Source organism: Mastigoproctus giganteus, chromosome 13 (assembly GCF_048544385.1).
Source record: "Mastigoproctus giganteus isolate SK-2022 chromosome 13, ASM4854438v1, whole genome shotgun sequence".
NCBI lineage: Eukaryota > Metazoa > Arthropoda > Arachnida > Uropygi > Thelyphonidae > Mastigoproctus > Mastigoproctus giganteus.
Genome location: NC_143587.1, coordinates 78,549,965 through 78,573,767, shown reverse-complemented (window position 1 = coordinate 78,573,767; position 23,803 = coordinate 78,549,965). Strand labels below are relative to the sequence as shown.

The window sequence follows — 23,803 nt, the reverse complement described above, 5'->3', positions numbered from 1 at the left end:
CAAAATGGGACTCTTTATCCGGTGGAGTCCTACCCTGAGCCCTGCGAATACTGGGCTGTTGTGTTCCAGCTAGGTATGAAGGACCATATCACTAGCTAATAAGCGAGTTTAGATAACCAAAGCCAATCTTCCTTGATTAGTACGAAATCCGTTTGATTCGTTCTCTGAAGACCTCGTAAAAGATCGTTCCAAATATTTTAAAACATAAATGGAATTAAGCGTGGCTATCTGCAATTACCTGTTCATTACTTACTTAGCTTTGCTTTAACTATTAATAAATATATTTTGTTTATATTTCTATTTCTATTATTATTATTATTACTATCAGTTTATTAACGCAAGGTTCACATCCTGTACAGCTAGTGGGCTAGGAGGGTGTACAGAAATTTTGAAATATACATTATACACTTTTATATAAATTTTCAGATCTTTACAATATAATTATTGTATAGTAATAATTATAAAATAGATATATACATTTACTTAATTGTATTCACTTTGAAATAACATAGATCTTAATAACTGGAGAGTTAAATACACAGGTTGACTTCTTTACCAGCAACTAACATAACAGATTTATTTATTTTAATTATATTATTGCATTTAACTTTCATATCATAGAAATTTCTGATAAAACTGCTCAATTTTCACAGCAATCCAATTCGAGATTTGGTTTATAATTTGGCTTCTGTAGGTTTTATTGACTACAAACTTTACCAGATCAATGGAGAAGGTGCTGAGTGTTCAATGGTACATGGGAACATTCCTTTTAGAGAGTCCAAGTTTGATAGCTTCATCCTAAGTGGGTGATGGCTTCTATTTCTTCCTCTTGTTAGTGCGATGATATCTTCTATTGATGGGACATCAATCTGGCAAGTTAACAACTTAGTGAGTGTTTTTAGGACAGTGAGCTTCCAGGAGGTCTTGCCTAGGTTGACTAGGAGAATGAATTTCGAGATGATGAACGAGTTCCCTCCCAGACGGTTCAGCCACCACAGAATCCAATATTCCATTGACAGAAATTTGTTACATCGAGAGGTATATGCAGAGGACCAGATTCCTGGTCCTCTGCATATTAATGTATTGTCCAATCAGTTTAGTGTTGCGACAGCCTGCAAGCTCCTAGCGGATAGCCCAGAAAGCAGCATAGGTCTTCTTCTTTGCCTTTAGGAAGTGTTCCTTGAAATTTAAGTCTTCATCCCACGTTAGTTCCAGGTCAGCATGAAATGAAACTTAGGAGACTGTCTCACCATTAACTGTAACTCGAATGTCATTCTTGACCTTCCTCTTCGTGATTGCCATGTGGGCTGATTTGGCATTGTCGAGTTGGAGTCCAGCTCGTTGTAAAATGTCAATTAACTGTTGAATTTGCTTGGAGGTTTCATTATTAATTTCTTGTATCAATTTGGGGTCTTTTGAATTGATAAAGAATTTTAGGTCATCAGCGAAGGAGCTAAAATTTGAATTTTTTGCGAGGAATTGTTCAAATAGGATTGCAAAGAGGGTTGTCGACATTACCCCTCCTTGAAATACACATCTCATTGCATAGGTTGTTTTCTGGTGAGTTCCATTGGCTATAATTAAGTGTCTCCGCTGTAGTAAGGACTTCAGAATGCTGATAATTTGGTTAGATACTTTGAAATATTCTATTAAGATGCCTATAAGTGTAGGAATGTAGAAAGCATCGAAGGCAGATTTTATATCGAAGAAGATTATGTCCAGTTGGGCTCTGTCATTCAAGGCTTTTTGTGCTCTAAAGAGAGTATCGAGGAGATTAGAGGTCGTGGACCTATGGTGCCGGACTATGTGGAGGAAGGGTGGCCGGTGAGCAAAACAGTGTTGAATAATCACAGGGTGTTGAGTTTTTCAAATATCTTTAATAATGTGCATCCTATGGAGATTGTACGGAAGTCCTTAGGAGTCTTTGGATTTCTAATTTTAGGGACTGTTCTGACATGATGAGATTTCCAGATTTCCGGTATGGTGCCTGTCTTTAGAATCTTCTGGAAGATGTTTAAGAGAAGATCCACAATGTACATAGAGCACGCCTTAACTATAAACAGTAGTATACCGTCAGGGCCCTTAGTAGCTTTGTTGGGCAGGCCATTTATCACGTCAATGAGCTGCTGCTTAGTGATTATAACATCATCCATGGCAGAAAGAGTTTCCTGGTTTACATTAGGTAGGGTTCAAACTTCAGTGGTCGCACCTTGCTGATCGAAAGATGCTAGTCATTAATGTAACATACCATCGCGAAAAACGATGATTAAAAATGTGAAATTCCTAGGTGATGCACTTTCTTTGAACACCAGTGTATCTGTTTCAATTCCCACGATCCAGGTTGTCCAGATAAGGAAGTTGATGTTTCTAAAATTCCAAATTGGTGAGACATCTGAGGGTAGATTGGCATTAAGAATTAAATATTGTGTGTTATATTTAAATCATTCCATTGCAAGTGATTCTATAGAAGTCCATTTGAAAAGGGAATTTTGTTAAAACTTTTGCGGAATCAAATTTAGGTTAGTTGTTCGAAGAATGAATATGGGTAGTGACTTCGGTGGTATGACATGAAGTTTTTAAACTTACCTTATTGTAATAAGCTTTGTTGTTTGATATATTTCACGAGCCATATCTTACTGTGGTTCTTCCAATATATGAATTACACTCTTATTGTGAGGAATTAAATGCACTGTATTATTAACATCTGTGATGTCACATTTTTGGGTATTTTTGTAACTATTTAAAAAAAGTAATGGCTTTACTGTAAGACGAGAAAGTTAAAGATATATCGATACCGAGGAATAGATTCCTAAGTTGTCTGATTGTTGTAGTAGGGTTGCAGAAGCATTAGCGACTAAGCTCATATTGTTCCGTGTACACTTTCTCTAAATTGCGTGTGTTCTGTGGTAGATTTGTGTTTGCTGGACGAAATATCCTAATGTCCGGAAGAAAAATCCACGCTACCCTCAGAGACGAACTAACTCAGTCAAGCTCTGAAAAAGACCCATAAAAATTCCTTACGTCAGCAACAAGACTCGAACGCAGGTCTTTTCCACACGTTGTTTGGAGGAGGGCGATTCTAACAACTGTGCTATTCATGTGGACAAGTTGTCCGGCAAATAGGCTTAAGTTAGAAAAGAATTATGATGTTGTTTCTAGGTGGCTGTTTATTCGTTGCTTGCTAGGTTCCATGTCTATTTTACTTCACGTATAGTTTTTTTTTTTTTTGTATGTGGTGATATTCCTAAGGAGGCAATATTCTTGCTTTCTTAAGAATATTTTTGTTATATTTGTTGTTCAGTGTTTTAAGTCATTTTCATGATGACAGTATTTTGTTGTGTTATGTATTTGAGCAAATACATAACGTAAATATACGCAGTTTATCTCACATGAGCGATTACTTTATAAGCTGGAACAGGTTGAAATCACAGGGTGATTTTTACTTGGATAGCAGGAGGAGGAGGGTTGTGATAAATGGTTATTCCTCAGATTGGGTTGTTGTAAGAAGTGGAGTTCCCCAATGATTAGTATTAGGACCACTTTCGTTTTTGATTTTCATAAATGACCTCGATGAAGGTCTTTTATGAAAATCAAAAGGCTTTCGACAGAGTTCAGCATAGCTACCTAGAAAAGGCTTTCGACAGAGTTCAGCATAGCTACCTCTTTGAAATCACGAAAGTTTTTGAACATGGATCTTACATCATCCGAACTTGCTATACAGGGAAGCCAAATCCCACTTAAAACTGAAGAATCAGTTCACCTGCAATCTTCCTTACTCCAGAGGAATAAAACAAGGCTTCCCACTCTCTGGAAAACTCTACACAATTGCCATAGAACCATTCCTTAAAAAAATTGCCAACAGTCTACAATCCCGACGAACGCTGATACCAGGGCGGCCTCCGTAGCCAGGTGGGCACGAGCAGCAGTGGGTAGCACACGCTTCTTGATTAGACCGGGGTTCGAGCCCGTGACTACCAAATACGGAGGATGCGGAAAGGTCAGGGAATAACCACCGCATATCCTCGGAGCAATATGGCCTTAGTTGCTAATGCTCCTAAAAACCAAATAAACAAACAAACAACAAACAGCTGATACCAGAGCCCTACCTAAAGATAACCCATTCAGCATGCGCAGATGACGTCACAATTGCAATATGCCTGGAGAGTGAGCTTGGAGACATCTAAAAGGCACATGATCTCTATGCTCAAGCATCAAAAGCAAAACTAAACCACTGTAAGAACAGCGGCCTTTGGGCTGGTAATTGGAAAACAAGAACCAACTCCCTCATCTGATGCACATGTTCCAGTGAAGGATAGATATTTCTGGGGGTGTATTACGGTAATGCCCTTCCTTTCTTCCAAAAGAACTGGCCTGTACTGCTGAGTCGCTCCACAGAGTACTCGGGAAATGGAAAAGTGTGTGTGTGTGTGTGTGTGTGTGTGTGTGTGTGTGTGTGTGTGTGTGTGTGTGTGTGTGTGTGTGTGTGTGCTACATCTTCACTGAGAGGGAGAGTGCTTGTTGTCAAACAGATGGCAGCAAGCGTTCTCTGGCACGCCTTCACAGTTCTCACTCCACCTATTGATTTTGTCCACCAAATCCAAGCATCTGTCCGAAGCTTCCTATGGAATAAAACTAACTCGATTTCTTGCTCTAAAGTCTGCCAACCGATCCCTCACAGCGGCCAGGGTGTGCTCTCACTTGAAGACAAAATCCCAGCCTTCCGGATCATTTTTCTCTTGAAGACGCTGCAATGAAACACCCATATTCAACCATCACAGATAAGTTATAGCAATCACCACAAGAGGTTCACACTATCTGTGTGAACAATATTAAGAATGGACATGGTACCAGCAACAATCAAACTATCCGCCTTCTATAAAGATGCTCTGCGCCACAGGAAGAAGCTCCACACCACACTCAAGAGGGAAGATCACTTCCCGGAATACTCTCAGAACCGCTCTTCTACAATAAAATGTTAACAGAACCTGCAACTGGTGATCCTATCATTTATCCTACGTGGAATTGGACAGGAATTAGAACCATAGGCAACCTCCTGACCCCTCAGAAGACTTAACCATTAAAAGCACATAATGCAAAGCAGCAACACAAACTTTTAAAATCAGTAATAGCACAAGCTCTTCCAGACATCACTACAGCTAAAGGGATTGAAAATGTCACCGGATCCTCATCTTTACCAACCTTCATCATCACATCACCAGAAGATACGGTACCCCTGTCTCCTGCACCCTCCAAAAAAGTCTATCAACTAATCATGTCTTGCCATGCATCCACGATTTTCCAGTGGCTTCTCTGTCGCTTACCTCTCCGCGTTTTTCCTTTTTGTACCTCCCTCTCCCTCCTTTCCTTGACCAATCACTTCAAATTTCTCTTTCTGCATCTTTATTCTGATTCGTTCTTGTCTTCTTTTGTCCTTAACGTGTTCTGTATGGACAAGCCACAATTCTTCATAAGCACAAGCGTTGGTACGGAAATGTTTCTGTCGACTACTTTCCTTAATAGCCACTCTGTTAATCCCTTAATCCTTTTTTGCTATGCTCTTCGCGAGACCTAGCCTCCCTTTCCGTTTAAAACTTCATAGCAGTGTAGTTCACTTTCTACCTACACGAAGCCTAAGTTACCTTCCATTACCCTGAAGTACAGACAATTTCTGGCGAGCATTTTCTCTCCACTGTCAATTCTTAAATCTTATTTTTCCTTCATCTTCACCGTACTACGATTTATCCTAAGTCAACCACTTACTGGCTTTAAGGAGCAATTCGGTAACGGTGCCTTTTTTCCTTCCCCATCGACCATTACCTATGTACAGAATTATTATATTTACAAGTAAATAGAACAGTCTCCAACTGACACATCAATTGTTCTGTTCTTACTCCGAACTTCCCCCATTGACAGCACTCTACTTCAAACGAACGCCTGTGGCAACATCAGATACACCAGCCATTAGCCTAACCCTATCTGTTTAAAATTATTAATTGCAAAGACAGAAATTTATTATTTTTCTAGACTTGTAAGATAGGTATCTTTCAAGTGCTTTTTCTTGTAAATTTATCTTTCCAAAAGAAGAGCGCAATACTGCATTCCCCTTATACGAGGGGTTCCCGAAAAGGAAGGTAACATATTTTTGTTCTCTCGATGATATTTAATAATACGAAGTTGAAATTACATACTAAGAAATAAGTGAAAATGCACTACTTCTCCACAAAGTCCCCAGTATTATTGATGCACTTGTCCCAACGATGAATCAGTTTATCAATACCTGTACTGAAAAACCCTTTTTCAGTACCCTTTTGCTTGCAAAACACGAATAACTTCACGGACACCTGTTTTGGACCACACTCGCACGGTATTCGCCATTTTGCAACTGGAATCTGCTGTGACGCGACAGTACCGGAACACTGCACTGGAGGTCTTTTTGAACTGTATTAACGGGTCCACCGCGTTTCATCTCATTCCCTTTCACCATTATTAAGAAATAAAAATGTGTTTCCTTACTTTCTGGAAACCCCTTGTATTATTATTATTATTATTATTATTATTATTAGACATATGGTGCAAGGAAGCCTGAGGCTTATGCTGCACCAGCCAAAAAAAAAAAAAAAATCCCGAGTTACCCCGAGAGAGAGAGAGAGAGAGAGAGAGAGAGAGAGAGAGAGAGAGTACAAAGGAATCACAAAGAAAGAGAACAATGATGATATCCAGTTCAGGACCCTCGGTTTACCAAGCCCATACTCACCAGATGTGAGCCCCCGGGGTTGTATTTTGGATACTACATCTACAACTCCCCCACCCTTCCCGAAAACCTTTGATGCACGTTACAACTTTGTGCTACTTAATAATCTGAAACATAAATGATTACATCAGTGAGTTGGGTTTCTTTTTCAACCGCCTGTATAAAAACAACAAACCCAACGCAGCCAAGAACATTCGAACAAACTGGATAAAAGGGTCACATCGTACATAAAAAATCATTTCTTGAAGGATCTTCTAAATTTATAATTTCTCTGTATGTATCGTCACTGATTCTCCATTTTCTTCCAGCAATACGGTCGAGAGTAGCCTATTCGTTGATCGATAAAATACCAGAACGAGTAAGTATTAAATTCTTCATTTTTAAAGTTTTAGTTGTCTCTTAAATTATAATTTTATCTTCTTAAAAAGATTTTTTTTCATATTCGTCGTTCTTATCTTTTTTTTCCTTCTTTTATGCATGAGAAAATGGAAAATGCAGTTTTGGAGAATTTTCCAGGGACTCATGGAAGGGGCACATGGAAGCCCCTTCCATGAGCTTATCGGTCCAACTCAATTAGCAGCTAAATTTCAGATCTTCGACATAACTGTAATAGTTTCGGAATTTTTGCTTCGGCAATCGTTATACAAGTGCAGGTCAAATTGCTAAAAGAGAACACTGCATGATTCCGTTGGAAACGCCATTGAAACGCATAATGACTAGAAATCATCACCCGTATTGACTGGAACTTGTGGATTGATCATTCGCACACTAGAGATTTTGTGGATTTATTGGATGATTGTTTTCTGTGGTATGTTCGAGAGGCAACCAGAGAGGATAATACTCCTAATCTGGTTATCAGAAGTGATCATTCGTGTATTAAGAATTTGCAGATTAGGTGGCAGTGATCGCAGTGTACTGATGTGGGATTTACTTAAAGATATAATTACCATAAGGGCAAAAGGAAAGGGTTTTTGCTTCCATAAAGGTGACTACAGTGGTTTGAGATAGTTTTTAAATTCTGTACAGTGGGACCAACTGGTGATTTTACTAACAGCAAATTCTAATTGGGAAGCATTCAAGGAATTAATCGTGGGAGCTACTAGACTTTTCATACCGATTAAGACATATTGTTCAAGGTTTAGTCCTAAATGGTTGTCAAATGAACTAATGAGGCTCGTGGCAGAGAAGAAAAATGCATGCGATGCATATAATTATTAGGCGACACAGAAGCCTATGGCAGATATATGCTAGTCTGTAATCAAGTCACAAAGGAGATTATGCAAGCGAAGACAGATTACGAGAAATCTTTGGCAAAGGATGCTAAGAAAAACAGCAAGGATTTCTTTACTTATATAAACTCTAAAACGAAGGGGATGAATCTGATTGGTCCACTTGATATCGATAGTTCGACTGTTGATGATCCTGCTCAGATAGCAAACAAATTAAATTAGTATTTTCCATCTACGTTCACACAGGAGGAGTTATTAAAGAAAGAAAATGCCAGAAGTTTATCAAATTGTAGCAGAGTGCTTAATGATTTTGTAATAACTGAGAGCAAAGTGGAGGAGAAATTGTTGAAGTTAAACATAAGGAAGGCACCTGGGGTGGATGGGATCTATCCAGTTATATGACAGGGGGCTGCAAAGGAACTAAACAAACCCTTAGCCATAATTATTAGCGCATCCTTGGACTCAGGGGACGTCCCCACGGACTGGATACGTGAAAATGTATCGCCAATTCGCAAAGGGGGTTCAAAAAGTGGCACAAGCAACTATAGACCTGTTAGTTTAAATTGTGTTCTGAGGAAAACAATAGAGTCACTGGTTAAAGAAGTATTGCGTGATCATCTAGACAAGACTGCAGTAACAGTTAAGACACAGCATGGGTTTGTTAAAGGGAGGTCATGTCTGACCAATTTGGTTGGATATTATGATGTGGTTGCAAAGGAATGAATGCAAAAAATAACTGATATCATATACTTGGATTTCAGGAAAGCTTTTGACACTGTTGCGCATGAAAGACTACTGTACAAATTGGAGCAGAATGGTATTAAGGGTAAGTTGCTACAATGGATAAATGGGTGGTTGAGTTGGAGAAGACATAGGGTGGTAATCAATGGACGCTGCTCTTCGTGGACTAATGTTATTAGTGGAGTCCCACAGGATTCTGTGTTGGGCCCACTGTTGTTTTCTATATTTATCAATGATATTGATGAAGGTATATCAGGCTTAGTGTCGACGTTTGCAGATGACACAAAGTTGGCAGGGTTGTTAATGACAGTAATGGCAGTGTGCAATGCAACAGGATCTGGTTAATTTGGGCAGATGGGCCGAGAAGTGGCAACTGAAGTTTAACATTGGCAAATGCAAAGTACTGCATATGGGTAGAAGTAATCTCGGAGTAACGTACCAGCTGTGTGGTAGTACACTTAGGGTGGTAGAAAATGAAAAAGACCTAGGAATAATTGTGCAGTCATAAAAGTTTTCTGAAAAATGCAGACAGGCTGGAAAAACAGGCCATAGGGTTTTGTCAATGGTATACAGGAATTTTCCTAGCAGGGAAACGAAGGTGATTATCCTTTTCTATAAGTAAATGGTCAGGCGACGCCTTCAGTACTGCGTACAGGTCTGGAGGCCTCATTTTATGAAGGATGTAGATTTCCTTGAGCGTGTACAGAGAAGAGCAACAAGATTGGTGAAGAGAATGAAGGGATCCTCTTACCAAGAGAGGCTTAAATTCTGAAAATTGCAGTGGCTGGAGACGAAGCACCTGTGAGGTGACCTGATTGAGGTGCCTCCGTAGCCGAGTGGTAAGAGCGGGAGTGCAGTGACACACGCTCTTTGAGTAGACCTGAGTTAAAGACCTTGTCTGCTAAATACGGTCGATCTGCCAACCCGCAGTGGACCAGCGTCGCAGATTATGGTCTATTTCCTTCACCATGAATTGTTGAGGAGGCTCCCATCCTGCAGTGGGTCGATAATGGCTGCAGTTTTTTAAGGCCTTGAATGGGTTGAGTACGCTGAATTCTGGTGGGATTCTTCCACTTGTCAGTTTATGAACCTGAGAGGGCATAAATTCAAATTGAGGAAAAAACGCTGTAGAAGAAGTGTGGGAAATTTGCCTTTAGCCAGCGGGTTGTTAATTGCTGGAACAAACTTCCGTCTGTTGTTGTGGAAATGATAGCTTAAATAAATTCAAGGAGGAACAGAACACACTTTTAGAGAGAATGATTGTGCGATTTTTTTTTTTTTTTTTTTGGCTGAAACTACATAAGCTCATATGCTTGCGTTCTTGCGTCATATGCCTCTATTACTATTTCTCTGTGACTCATGAGCTTACCGCTTCTATACACTGAATGTTCATATATTAAGTATGTCTACAGACTTTTAGTGAAATGGAGAGCTCTTGCAGTAAATGTATTAAATATACCAACTTGGGGTAAAAAAAAGGACACAGGTGGGCAGATGCATAGGGACGCGATATTTGTGCAATTCAATACGAGAATAAACAAGTCATAATATTGAGGGAATGTAGCATGGAGATCGTGCCAGACATACCGATATATATATCTTGGAAAGTCCAACCCTACTGGAGTTTTCATAATAAGATCATGTCTCGGATTTATCAAGATTAATTCAACAACCAAATAACCTCCATCCAGAGGTGATTCACTGGTCGAAAACTGCTTGGGTCTACAAAATTACTAATGGAATACTGCTGACAAGAGTGGAGTCCCAACTGGATTGCACACCTACTTGATAACTACTCTACTTTTTAACAGATCCAGTTGAACAATTACATGTGCACGGGCGTGGTGAAGACAATAGGAAGTTTTCGTATATATGCTACCCGCCTAAAATGTACCCAAATTCCAATCAAAAATAAAAAACAACAAACAAACAGAGAATTCAAAAAGCAGTTCTCAATATTTTGTATATCATTGCACACTATTCTCCCAGGAGTAATGGTTCACTTGTAGTTACGAACTAAACGTATTTGTTCAAATATATCAATTGTTCGCTTTGACTCACCTTTGGCTAAAATGAGTACTGCAGTGCATGATGAAGCAATCTTGTTAATTTCGATAGAATGCTGACTTCATGGTACTACATTCCTCCTTAAAGCACTAAGCTCCATTATCGAAAAGGGACAGTCTTGTTCTTGCCATAATTTTGCATTATAGCTCATCTGAAACACTCTGTTCGGTAAAAATAACAGAACAAAATGTTTTTCATGAATATTTTATTGTGAAAAGTGTCACAGAAGGCGAATATTTCATATAATAGGCATACTGGCATGCAAATTCCGATTATCCAATAGAAATAGATCTTGCCACTTTATAGAACCACACACATGGAAATTATTCATGCCTATAAAAACACGTATTGTGATAATGTCACTTCTTTCCCGTTTTTTTTAACTTTGAGGGACAGACACATTTCCAGTACTCCGGATAGCAATTCATCATTCTTTGAGATGGCAGGCCGTTGGATGACCTGAGTCGGGCAATCGCAGGCGGAGGTGGCACGTCGGCTTAATGTGTCACGCAGTGTCGTTTCAGCACTACGGAAGCACTTTCAGAAGACAGGAACCATTAAAAGAAGAGCTGGCCAAGGTCTCCCGAGGGCTGCGCCAACCAGAAGTGCTCGCTATTTAGAACTAACAGCAAGATGGAGCTCTATGATGCTCTGTCGTCAATTGTCTCTTGAAGTTGCTGCGCACACAGGTGAAAATATTTCCAACTGACCTGTGTTAAGAAGGCTCAGTTCAAGTGACCTCTATGCAAGGATGCCAGTAATTTGTGTCCTATAAACCCAAAACCACCTCAGAGCCCGTCAAAACTGGTGCCATGAATATGACTTGGAACTATGGGGTACTGTTCTGTTCTCTGATGCGTCTCCTTTTAGCCTACAAACAATTCTAGACGTTATTTTATCAGGTGATAATGAGTAAAGAGGTACCATCTCTCCAACATCAGTGAAAGGGATGTATAAGGTGAAGGCGGTGTTCTCCTCTTGTGCAGAATAATGATCAACAGCCCCAACCTTCTTCACGTTTTTGATAGAGGTACCGTAATTAAGCAGAGATACCGAGAACAGATCATTGAACTCTACGGGCGACTATATAGGAGTGCGGTTGGCCCAAAGTTTTTTCATGCACGACAGCACCACTACACATGGAGTTATACTGGTGGAGAAACATCTTGAAACTGAGTATATCTAAAAACTGCCGTGGTCAGCGCAATCATCAGACTTAAATCCGATCGAATATGTGTGAGACGCTCTAGGGCGTCACATTGCATATCGGCTGCCAACTGCTCTGTTACTTGGTGGGTTAAGGTATGCGCTGGTGAAAGAATGGAATTTGTTGCCACAGAATGTTATCGACACACTTATATCGAGCATGGTTCATCACTGTTCGGCCTGTTTATCTGTTGGATGGTATCCTACACCGTGCTGATGTCACGTGATGTGGCATCAGCGTAATTCTTTTACAATACCAGCCCAATAAATGTCTCTTATGCCTGTCCAAAATTTCTTGCTCTCTCCCCATTTTATCCTTATTCTATGCTACATCACCACACCAAATTTTGGTGTAACTCGTCCAGCGTGCGATGAAGCTTCCTGATCATCGCAAGCTGCACGTGTTACACCACGATTTCTACGTGTTCTGTTACATTTGTCGTGCGGTGTATATTCAGTTGGGGTAAGTTTTGTCTCTATGGTGGCGACTGCAATTAATAACACGCTTTAAACAACACCCTTTCTTCTAATCTACAAGAAATTGATGCATTGATATTTATATATTAAAAGTTTCTTTCAGAAATGTGGCATCACTCATTGAAAGAGAATAATATTAAATTATACCAAAACATAAAGTTAAAAAGAAAGTCATAATTAGATGATAATAATTTTCTTTATATTGATTTTGAATTCAATTCATATGGCTCTGCTTCTAACCAAAAATGTATTTCATCTTTTGCATTAATAAGACGATTTCATTTGTGTAGTTTCTTGAAAGGTCTCTAAAATTATGCTGCAGGGAGTACAACAAAACATTGGAAACCATAAGGGATTGCCTTAGACATGGATGCAGTTGTTCAATGGAAGTGCAAGAAAAAGTGAGTATATTGATAATACTGTCTAGTGATTAATTAATGTCTTTACTGCGTGTTATTAACGGAATATTTCCCATTTCACTAAAAGTAATTCGCTAGTCTCGAAAACGCTATACGAGCATTTATTTCAGTTTTGACTTCTAAAGGAGTTTATTCTCATTTACCTGAACTACTGAATTCTAGTTCCTAAAACCTGGTAGTACAGTATTAATAATTAATACTAGCAGGTTTTAGGAACATTTGAACAAAGTGGCCGAGTATTTTGATGATATTTTCTGGTATGGCCCCTTGAATTATGTGTAATTCTATATTATAAATTTTAGCCTAGGACATTATTATAAAATTTAGCTTAATAGTATTAGAACCTCATTTTATTAATGTTGTACTGGATATATCATTTTGAATAAAATGATGTTTTTTAAAAGATCCTCTTACAAAGCGTGTGAAGTGTATTCCAAAGTCATTCTTGTAGGTTATCTTAAATCTTGTAGATGGTTTTCGAAGATCTTCTGTATGACGATCTGTGTAATTTCAGATTTACAGGGCAGATCGAAAATGAAAGCTATCTAAATGACCAAATCAGTGAGATAATTTATATCCTGGGACAAGAGAGAGCCTGCAATTCATGAGGGAATCAAATAAACTTTGTCCTAAACGAAGAAAGGGTACTAGATCCATTAACGAGCTAGTACCGAGATCGTAATCCGCTTCCCCAAATTTGGCCTCAGCTTATTACTTACATTCCACACTTCTCTTTTCGTCTGTTTGGTTAGCAGTTATTCTACCAATATTTGTAACGTACTAAATTATTTAGAATATGTTAGCTTTTAACAATATACAAAGGGTACTAGGAAAGTTTTGCAATATGACGCAACAATGAATCACAGGAAGCTGCTTGTTGCTGCATGTTGAGACATGTTCATACGTGCATAGTAGCCGCCGCGCCAAGTCGATGGGCTCAGTTATTCATTAGTAGTGAGAGTGTAAAGTGCTTGCGATGGCATCGGGGTCACGAAATGAGATAAGGACAGTTTTGCGGTATAATTTCGTGCGTGGTTTAACCATAGACCAGTGCTTAGAAGAAATGACTCTTGCACTAGATGATGATTGTCCACATCGTACAACGATATTCAGGTGGTATAGAGAATTCCAAAGGGGAAATTTCACTCTGGAGGATTCTGAGAGGCCGGGAAGGCCACGAACGTCAGTTACGGAGGAAAACGTTACTGCTGTGAGGAAAATGCTTGACGAAAACAGGCGAGTGACCTACCAACAGATAGAGGATACTTTGGGCCTAAATGCACCAGCAATTCGTTCGATTCTGCAAGATCATATGCACGTGAAGAAACTTTGTTCTCTCTGGGTGCCACATCAACTGACTGAAGAAGCAGATGACACGACGTGTGACTTGGTGCCGGGAGATGTTAAAAAAGTTTGATAAGGGACAATCTCGATATGTGAACAACATCGTGACAGGTGACGAGACTTGGCTGTACTATTACGATCTGCCGACCAAGGCTCAAAACAAAGTTTGGGTCTTTGATGATGACGACACACCCGTAATTGTCAGAAAATCCCGATCTGTAAAGAAGAAAATGATATCTGTATTTTTCAAATCGAGTGGAATTGTGGAACGTGTTGTTTTGGACACGCAGAAGACAGTCACAGCTAAGTGGTATACTGAACAATGCCTGCCTAAAGTCATTGGATCTATGAAGAACCTGCGGCCAAAGTCAAGAATGGACACCTGGTACCTCCATCACGATAATGCTCCAGCTCACCGCGCCAAAGCCTGCACCGACCACGACAGGACTGAAACTTCTCGAGCACCTCCCTACAGTCCAGACCTTGCTCCTTGCGACTTTGCACTGTTCCCGCATGTGAAAATGAAGCTAAAAGGGAGGCGGTTTTCCAGTGATGAGGACCTTCTACGGACTTGGGACAACGAGTGTGCTTTACTCCCTAGTGAAACTTGGCAGAACTGGTTTAAAGATTGGTTTCGGAGGATGGAGAGGTGTATTGAATGTAGAGGAAATTACTTTGAAAAAATTAAATAAACAAAGCTGTATTGCAAAACTTTCCTAGTACCCTTTGTATATCCAATCGGCCTAACTTCAGATCCTACGTACACTGGCAGGTAGCAACCACAAAGGGAATCGGCTAATTACACCCTCTGCATGATTTTCGCTATTTGTAAAACAATTGTTGCTAACTCAGTTTTAACACTGATTTCAGAAATGTTATTCGTTTTGGTTTTTTTTCTATCACGTACCGTATTTTCATAGATCACTTAAGTTTTTATCACGAGTTGTATTATTGAATTCATTAAATTACGTGCGAATTTGTCAACTAAATCTTCACGTCTTGGCAACGTTGCCTTCAGTCATTTTTTTCTTGACCTTGAGAGTTCTAGGCATATAAATTTCGACTCGTTAACCATCTCCAAGAACTTTAAAATGAAGTACAAAATATCTTTGCTTTCAAACCGAATTTCGTTCACGTATTTTGCAACCCTTCTCCATAGAAAAATAATTTTTTAAATAATTTCTTGTACTATATAATTAACGATTTAACAAAATGAAATATCCTGATTTGATTTAAAATGCAGTCACAAAAAAAAAAAAGTACTTAACGCTTATTTTCCGTGTTTTTCCATTATTTCCTGATGGAATGGTTCTTTTGAAGTAACAATGAAACTAATTTCATAAATATATATTTAGAAAATTGCACTGCATCATAATAAAAACGCAATTGGTTCTAATTAGATATATTTTTATGCAGTTCTACACAGCTATCGTGGATTTTATACCGGAATGTTTGGTAAGAATTATTTTTGTTATTTCATTCTTATCTTCTATACATTTATTTTTTAATATGTACTGAACAATATACACATATATATAAAGTGTTGAGGATAATAATAGAAAACAATAGAAAAGGTAAATCAATCAAATAATACCATTCAGAGATTTAGGAAAACGTTAAGGATTTAAAAAAAAAAAAAAAAAAAAAAAAATATTATCGCTTTTTACCCACAATCCAGATGACTTCAACTGGGCCAACCACCCAGACTGAAGGAAAAAAACGACAAGAAGTTCTCTATTTCTGTAATGATCAATATATGCTAAGTAATTTAAATCTAAACCACCAAATATAAACCAAATATAGTTTTTAAAAATGGTTAAGAAATTTTAGAATCAAAAGTAAGAAAATATAAGTAAATTATAAATAAATTATAAATGTAAGCATATATTAATCATCGTTGACTCGACAGAGAACGTAATTTAATGATTACAATAAGATTAAATATATTATACATACTACATATCGACCGTATCCAGGACATAATATAGTAACGATAACAGTCGTCAAGATAATACGTGGTGCCCCCTATGTGATGGATTTGGTAAAAATAAATAAAAATAAATAATTAAATCATTAACCAATTAAATTTAGGTTAACGCAAAGAGAAACATGCAGATAGTCAGAAGAAAAATTAAAGGAGTAGGAATAATAGAACCTGAACTCCACAAAGGTGAAAAATAGTGGTATAGATAAAAAATAGTTTCTCCTACGTCCTCGGATTGCCCTAATAATATGGGAGAAATAAAAATAAAGAGTGTAGGACAGCTTAAAGACAATACAAGATATAAGTTGTGGCTCGGGTATGCCAGGGAGCGCAAACCCGTTCCTATAGTAGGACCCTGAGCTGAATTTGCATGTTACCTCAGCGTGAACTTAAGTAAACTTAAATGAATTTCACTATGTAAAAAAAAAAAAAAAAAAAAAAGATACACTGTAATTTGCAAGCCAGTGGGTACAAGTTTTCTACGCCGTAAGACACTAAGAAAGCAAAGTGTATCCTATGTACATATATACATGGCACTAAATATGACAATTGTATTGAACCAATGGGTTCAGAGAACAAATTTTTGAAATTAATTATGCATATCGCTTTCCTAAAGTGGTATTTCAGGTAAGCGATGGGGAAATTATTATTAATCAACTTGTTGTACAATACTAATATGTTTGCTGAACAGTTTATATTATTATTGCAAATATAAGGAATCCTCAGACATTGGGATAAAATGATATTAGCATGCACTGATTTTGATATATTAGTTCTCCAGTTTGTAAGTCCGACTACATTGAAATTAAATGCGTCTCTTTTATTATATACGTTTACGTCTACATTATGTACATAGGATACACTTTGCTTTCTTTGTGTCTTACGGCATAGAAAACTTGCAAATTACAGTGTATCATTTTTTTTTTTTTTTTTTTTACATAGTTAAATTCATTTAAGTTTACTGAAGTTCACGCTGAGGTAACATGCAAATTTAGCTCAGGGTCCTACTATAGGAACGGGTTTGCGATCCCGGGCATACCCGAGCCACAACTTATATCTTGTAATGTCTTTAAGCTGTCCTACACTCTTTATTTTTATTTCTCCGAAATTATTAGGGCAATCCGAGGACGTAGGAGAAACTATTTCTTATCTATACCACTATTTTTCGCCTTTATGGAGTTCAGGGTCTATTATTCATACTCCTTTAGTTTTTCTTCTGACTGTCTGCATGTTTCTCTTTGCGTTAACTTAAATTTAATTGGTTAATGATTTAATTATTTATTTTTACCATATCCATCACATAGGGGGCACCACGTATTATCTTGACGACTATTATCGTTACTATATTATGTCCTGGATACGGTGAATATGTAGTATGTATTATATATTTAATCTTATTGTAATCATTCAATTACGTTCTCTGTCGGGTCAACGATGATTAATATATGCTTACATTTATAATTTATTTATAATTTACTTATATTTTCTTACTTTCGATTCTAAAATTTCTAAAATTTCTTAACCATTTTTAATTACAATATTTGGTTTAGATTTGGTTTAGATTTAAATTACTTAGCATATATTGATCATTACAGAAACAAAGAACTTCTTGTCGTTTTTTGCCTTCAGTCTGGGTGGTTGGCCCCAGTTGAAATCATCTGGATTGTGCGAAAATTTATTTTTATTTTGTTACACAGAGCATTAATAAAATAACAAAATAAAAATAAATTTTCGCATTATGAATCCAGAGCACGTAGGCCTGTTTTATTACATCTGGATTGTGTGTAAAAAGCGATAATAATTTTTTTTTTTTAAATCCTTAGCGTTTACCTAAATCCCTGAATGGTATTATTTGATTGATTTATTTTTTCTATTATTTTCTATTATTATCCTCAACATTTTCTACACATTATGGTTGTAGTGCATGATTGCTCTGCAACTGCATTGACCCATAAATATTAGTTACAGTCGTATAATTATTAACTTTCTTTTTTATTACTAATATATATACTATTGGTGAAAATAAGATGTAATGAAATTACTGAAAGTCTTAGCAAACAAGAAAGGTATTAAAAATGAAAAATGTTAAACTGGGTTATGGATCCGGGGTATCCATAAACTTTGGATACGATAATGGCAACCATAATGAAAAATAGACAAATATGTTATTATCAGTGTATTAAGTGGGGGTGCTGAACTGTCAGGTATAATAACCATGGAAGAATTGAGAGCACATATATGCCAAAAAACAGATTACCTTTCCTACACTACCGGCTTTACTTTAACTCCGCCAAGTGTATAAGTTATTTTGGGGTTACTGTTTCCCGGGTTCAACACCTTACACTCTGCTGGATTAAAGCATAGCTGCCGTTTTTCTGACCAACCCTGAAGTCTATCTAGGTCATTCTGTGGAAGCTCTGCTTGGTGGCGATCATTAACCACTCTACCAATGTTTACATCATCTGCAAATTTAGACATCACGCCCTCTTTCCCTTCATTGATGTCATTTATGAAAACCAAAAACAACGGTGGTCTTAATACTGATCCTTGGGAACCCCACTTCTTACATCAACCCAATCTGAGGAATAACCATTTATTACAACCCTCTGCCTCCTGCCCTGAAGCCATCCAGCCATCCAACTAAGGATTTTCCCTGTGATTTCAACCTGTTCCAGCTTATAAAGTAACCGCTCATGTGGGACTGAGTCAAATGCTTTGCTGAAATCCAAATAAACAATGTCGAAATTATTCCCAAAGTCCAGCTCTTGAGTGACCATGTCAAAATAGCTAACCAGATTAGTTAAACAAGATTTTCCCTTTACAAAACCATGCTGAGTATCCTTCTATATATATATATATATATATATATATATATATATATATATATATATATATAATTTTAATACGATTAAAAGTTAAAGAAGCTGCCATTTATTATGAATTACAACAGAAAAGGAAATATTTGTTAATATTCGTTATATTTTTCTTTATATATTTTGTTATATATTTGTTGAAACTGCTCGTGTTGTACACGTATTTGAGACTGCAGCCATCTTGGCGAGGCCTGTCCCAAGTTTCATCCTTTGTCACGTATATTATCTTACGGAAAGTAATTGGATAATTGTACGAAAATGTTAAAAACTATATCAAAATAAATGAATAAAACGCGTTTGGCGACATATAAAACGTGAATATCAAAAATAAATAAAACATTTGTACACACCATATATAAAGCAATCGTGAACTCCACCACCAAAGAATATTTCATAGAAAATTCTGGGGATAATCGACAACACGTTAATTAAAATATCAAAATTTTAATAAATAAACCGATAGCATAAAAATAAAATATGAAAACAAATTTGGCATTCGTTTTGCTATTTTAATTTTATATCTTAACTGCGAAAAGTAAAGAATGGGTATTGCATACACATGCGAAATTCAACAGCAACTCAAATGGCATCGAGAGCGTTGAATAACTCTCTGACTTATATATATGAAATTCCAATGATATAAGGAATACAATCCATATTAGGTTAAGACATCTGAGCGAGCTCTGACTGCTGACATGTTCACACTGTCTTTTTGAACAGGCAGAAGAATGTTAATGAAGAATAGACACTATCTCTGTGAGTAACACAGAGATAGTAAAGAAAACCCTTAAGATTCAAACAACTGAAATATTCACTGAATAGCTCAAACAGATTGCTATGCAGGCTGGTGAATTGGAATGATAAATTTCTCAGAATTTATGAAAATTTATTAAACTCTACATATTACGATATGTCAGCAATGTGCTTCTGGTTAATTCCCAAAGCAACGAAGGCTGTGAGGGGTCAACATGTATTCTTCGGTCGGTTTTTTTGTTTTCCGGAAAAAAAAACCTGAGCTGCTGGAAGGAAAATCATCCAATCCGTTTAGGATCTTTTATATGCACTTTTCATTTCTTAATATTGTTACAATGCCGATGTACATTCAGTATATAGTGATGTGCTTCTTTTTAAGTACCTCAGTCGGTACATAACTATTTTCCACAACGCATATCAGTTGATGACAAGAGATAGATCAGGTACCATTCAATTAAAATGCCGAACGGGTGGATGGCAGAGGAAGAAAAAGCCAGACGCCTGGTATCCCTTCTTTCAGAAAACTCATAGAAACAACCCCGATCAAAACATGCAGAAACTCAAGCCTGCAGACAACTTCCAAATCACTTACTCAGAACTGAAGGTCTAACACCAATCCGAAGAGGAAATTTTCCAATCCAAAGAGGAAATTTTCAAGTTACACTTTAAATGAAGATAACTCTGGAGAATTTCCACCTGCTGTCTGTTACCCAAGTTTATTATTAATTCTGAGCGGTTTTCCCACTGGCAGAACGGCTGCCAGCAGGCTTGGTCCGAACACCCAGAAAACCGCCATAAATGCCCTGGACACGGAGTCCAGTTAGAAGAGAAAGAGTTTGAAGACAAGACACACGTAATATTCTCCATTTCGACTTTTATCCTATAAACGTAAATCCGTTATCATTTCCTTGAACACCGTAGTAGGCTACCGAGCACATTACCAAAAATATTTTCGGAGAGGAATACAGTATGTGTTCAAAAGCCAGTAAACATGCAACACCTCATACAGGAAGCAATAGGAAACACGTTTATTCTAAACTGTACCAGTATAAATGCTATTTTATGTGGAATGTAAGAGGCATTGCATTGTGGTAATATTTGCGCAACAATCTTTCAGGGTACGACTTTATTTATATAAATAAATAAAATAAAATTCTGTTTCTATGCCGATACTACAATATAAAGTCAGAGAAGTTTACAGGGCTGAAAGACAGAGAGAAAAAGAAGAAGAGAGGTTAATAAAGGTTTGATGAAACCAAAATTTCATCAAACCTTTTTTAACCAAAGTCGCAAGGTTTCATCCCACACGGATCTTCGGATTATTATTATTATTATTATTATTATTATTATTATTATTATTATTATTATTAGCTACATGGTGCAAGGAAGCCTGAGGCTTATGCTGCACCAGCCAGAAAAAAAAAATCCCGAGTTACCCTGACAGAGAGAGAGAGAGAGAGAGAGAGAGAGAGAGAGAGAGAGAGAGAGAGAGAGAGTCAAAAGTAGAAGGAAATCACCAAGAAAGAGAAGAATGATGATATCCAGATCAGGACCCTGGGTGTGCCAACCCCATACTTACCAGATGTGAGTCCCTGGGGATTCATCTAAGAAATTATCTAAGGATCAAGTATACATTCCCAGTAAATATTATTGAACATTTCAACCAGCTGAAAATTGATCCCAAAAAACTAATGGAAGACGAGAAATACAGAAAAAATATCCTGGAAGATTCGCATCGAAGCCTTTGCTTACAGTGGATCCTGACACGATCATGTCACTTCATGTACCAGTCCATCACATTCCATCTATATACGCATACATTCAGAAACTTCTGCATTTGAAGGCTTTGAGTTGTCATTTTAATGGAGTAACTGAATTCATATTGCAAACTTAATTTTCCTGTGCATAAATTTTCAAACCTGAGTTATATCCCTCATGTTAATATATATACTTATACTATACCAACTCCAGTCAAGTACATTGTCAAACACTGTAAATCGTCCTTTTAATATAACATATATATATATATATATATTTTCTTAATTATGTTTTTATAATACTATGTACACCCATCTAGCCAACCAGCTGTACAGGAGGTGAAATCAAACTTACTAAACTGAATAATAATAATACGATTTATTTTCATCAAAAGAATTTGTTTACAATAGATGAACTTGTTAAGAAAGATAAATTTCTTGACAAGTTATAATTCTTCACATACAACAATTTTTCATACAAATGTGTTATTTATCAGAAAAGATAATGTAATTACAACACGTAGTAAATTCCACACTGCCAACAGAGATAGTAATTCATCTGCATAGCAATTCTAATCTGCTGAATCATTAAGTATCAAATTTTTTTTTTAGGAATTTTAATTCGAGATAAGATAACTTCTCTTGAACCTAAAATCAACCCTAGCCAACAAATTGTTTATTATATTCATTGTATGCCTCTCTCCAAATCTATTTAGTACCCTAGGGTGAGGCAAAACAATTGCTACTGGGTTCCTTAAATTATGTGAGAAATTCCTTTGCAGATTCAACTCTTCAAAAATAATGTTTAGATTTTTCAGGATTAAATTTAACTTCAGTTTTTGAACTAGATAAAATATTTTATATTTCAACAAAAATTGCCTTCTCTGATTCAGGTCATTCCAAATGTTTATTCCCATTAAAAGTCTCAAAATCCTGTTAATTAAGTTGTTTATTTCCCTTATTTCAGTTATATTTGCTCGTGTCCATATATTTTTTAAATAATTGAGTTGGGAGTCAGTCCACTAATGCATAATATAAGGTAACCTTTGTCTAAGATTTAATTTATTCTTAATGTAGTAAAAAAAAAAGTACACATAAAATCTCATTTTTTGTGCAAATTTGTTATATGCATTGCCCAACTTAGACTATAGTCAATCCATAACCCAAGATAACAATGATTTGAAACTACTACCACAGTTTGACATTTGCAATTCTGGAAATTCTGATCATGAAGGCATTCATGTTTATGTAATTTAATTGAAGGATGACTATCCAAGATTTGATGAGGAGGTCTAATTACCAAAAAGTTTGTTTTTTCAAAGTTGAGTGCTAATTTATTATCATGTAGCCAAGTTTGCAAATGTATTACATCAGCTGTAAATCACAAGTCCTATTTGTTAAGTTCTTTCCAGCTGTATATAAGATTGTCATCTGCATAAATTTTTGTGAAAGATTTCTTAATTACTTCAAATATGTCATTTATAGAGATATTGAACATGATTGGCCCTGCATGAGTGCCCTGAGGTACTTCTCTCTTTACATTATGATTTTCTACTTCAACTGTTATTTTTCTTTTGGTTAAATAACATTAGCATTAGTATTAGCATTACACGCTAAAACATGCTAAAAGTCGATTGATTCTTCCCCTAATATTTTTTATTTTATTATTTTTTTATTTTATTTTATTAATAACTTTGCTTTGGTCAAATCTATAAATAGAATCATGATGAAGTTATTGTTGTTTAAATGTAAGTTAAAAGAATCCACTAAGTTCTCTAATAAGGTCTGTGTGCTCTTGCCCTTCTAATATGAGAATAGAGAGTTGTTTAGCAGTCCATATTGATGTAAGTATTTGCTAATATGAGAAAAAATATAATTTTTTATTATCTTATTTATAATTGACTGTATTGTTATTGGTCTATGCTTGTAGTAGTCATCTGGTGATCCCTTTTTATATATTGGAATTATTTTAAATGAAACTAAATCTTAAGAGTTCACTATCTGTGGAAAACTATCTTGTTGGTTAAATGTTTTTTGGAAATAATGAATATAATACCTTTTGAGATCTAATATAGTCTTGGCAAACCGATTTGCAGCCTCATATTGTTTGTTTGTAGCAGAAATCTTTTCTAATAGCGTTTTAATTTGATTTCCCCTTGATAATTTCTTCCTTGTACTTAACAGGATATTTATAATATTCCA

At 36.6% G+C, this 23,803-nt stretch overlaps 1 protein-coding gene across 1 annotated transcript in view; it reads left to right on the top strand.

The window, feature by feature from the left end:
- Positions 1-23,803, top strand: part of LOC150076205 (uncharacterized) — a 33,563-nt gene that overhangs the window by 1,055 nt on the left and 8,705 nt on the right. Inside the window, exons 2-4 of the mRNA XM_090387009.1 lie at positions 7,060-7,109; positions 12,762-12,872; positions 15,651-15,689. Of these exons, the coding sequence (XP_090243135.1) occupies positions 7,060-7,109; positions 12,762-12,872; positions 15,651-15,689 (200 nt within the window). The remainder of the gene's footprint in view (positions 1-7,059; positions 7,110-12,761; positions 12,873-15,650; positions 15,690-23,803) is intronic.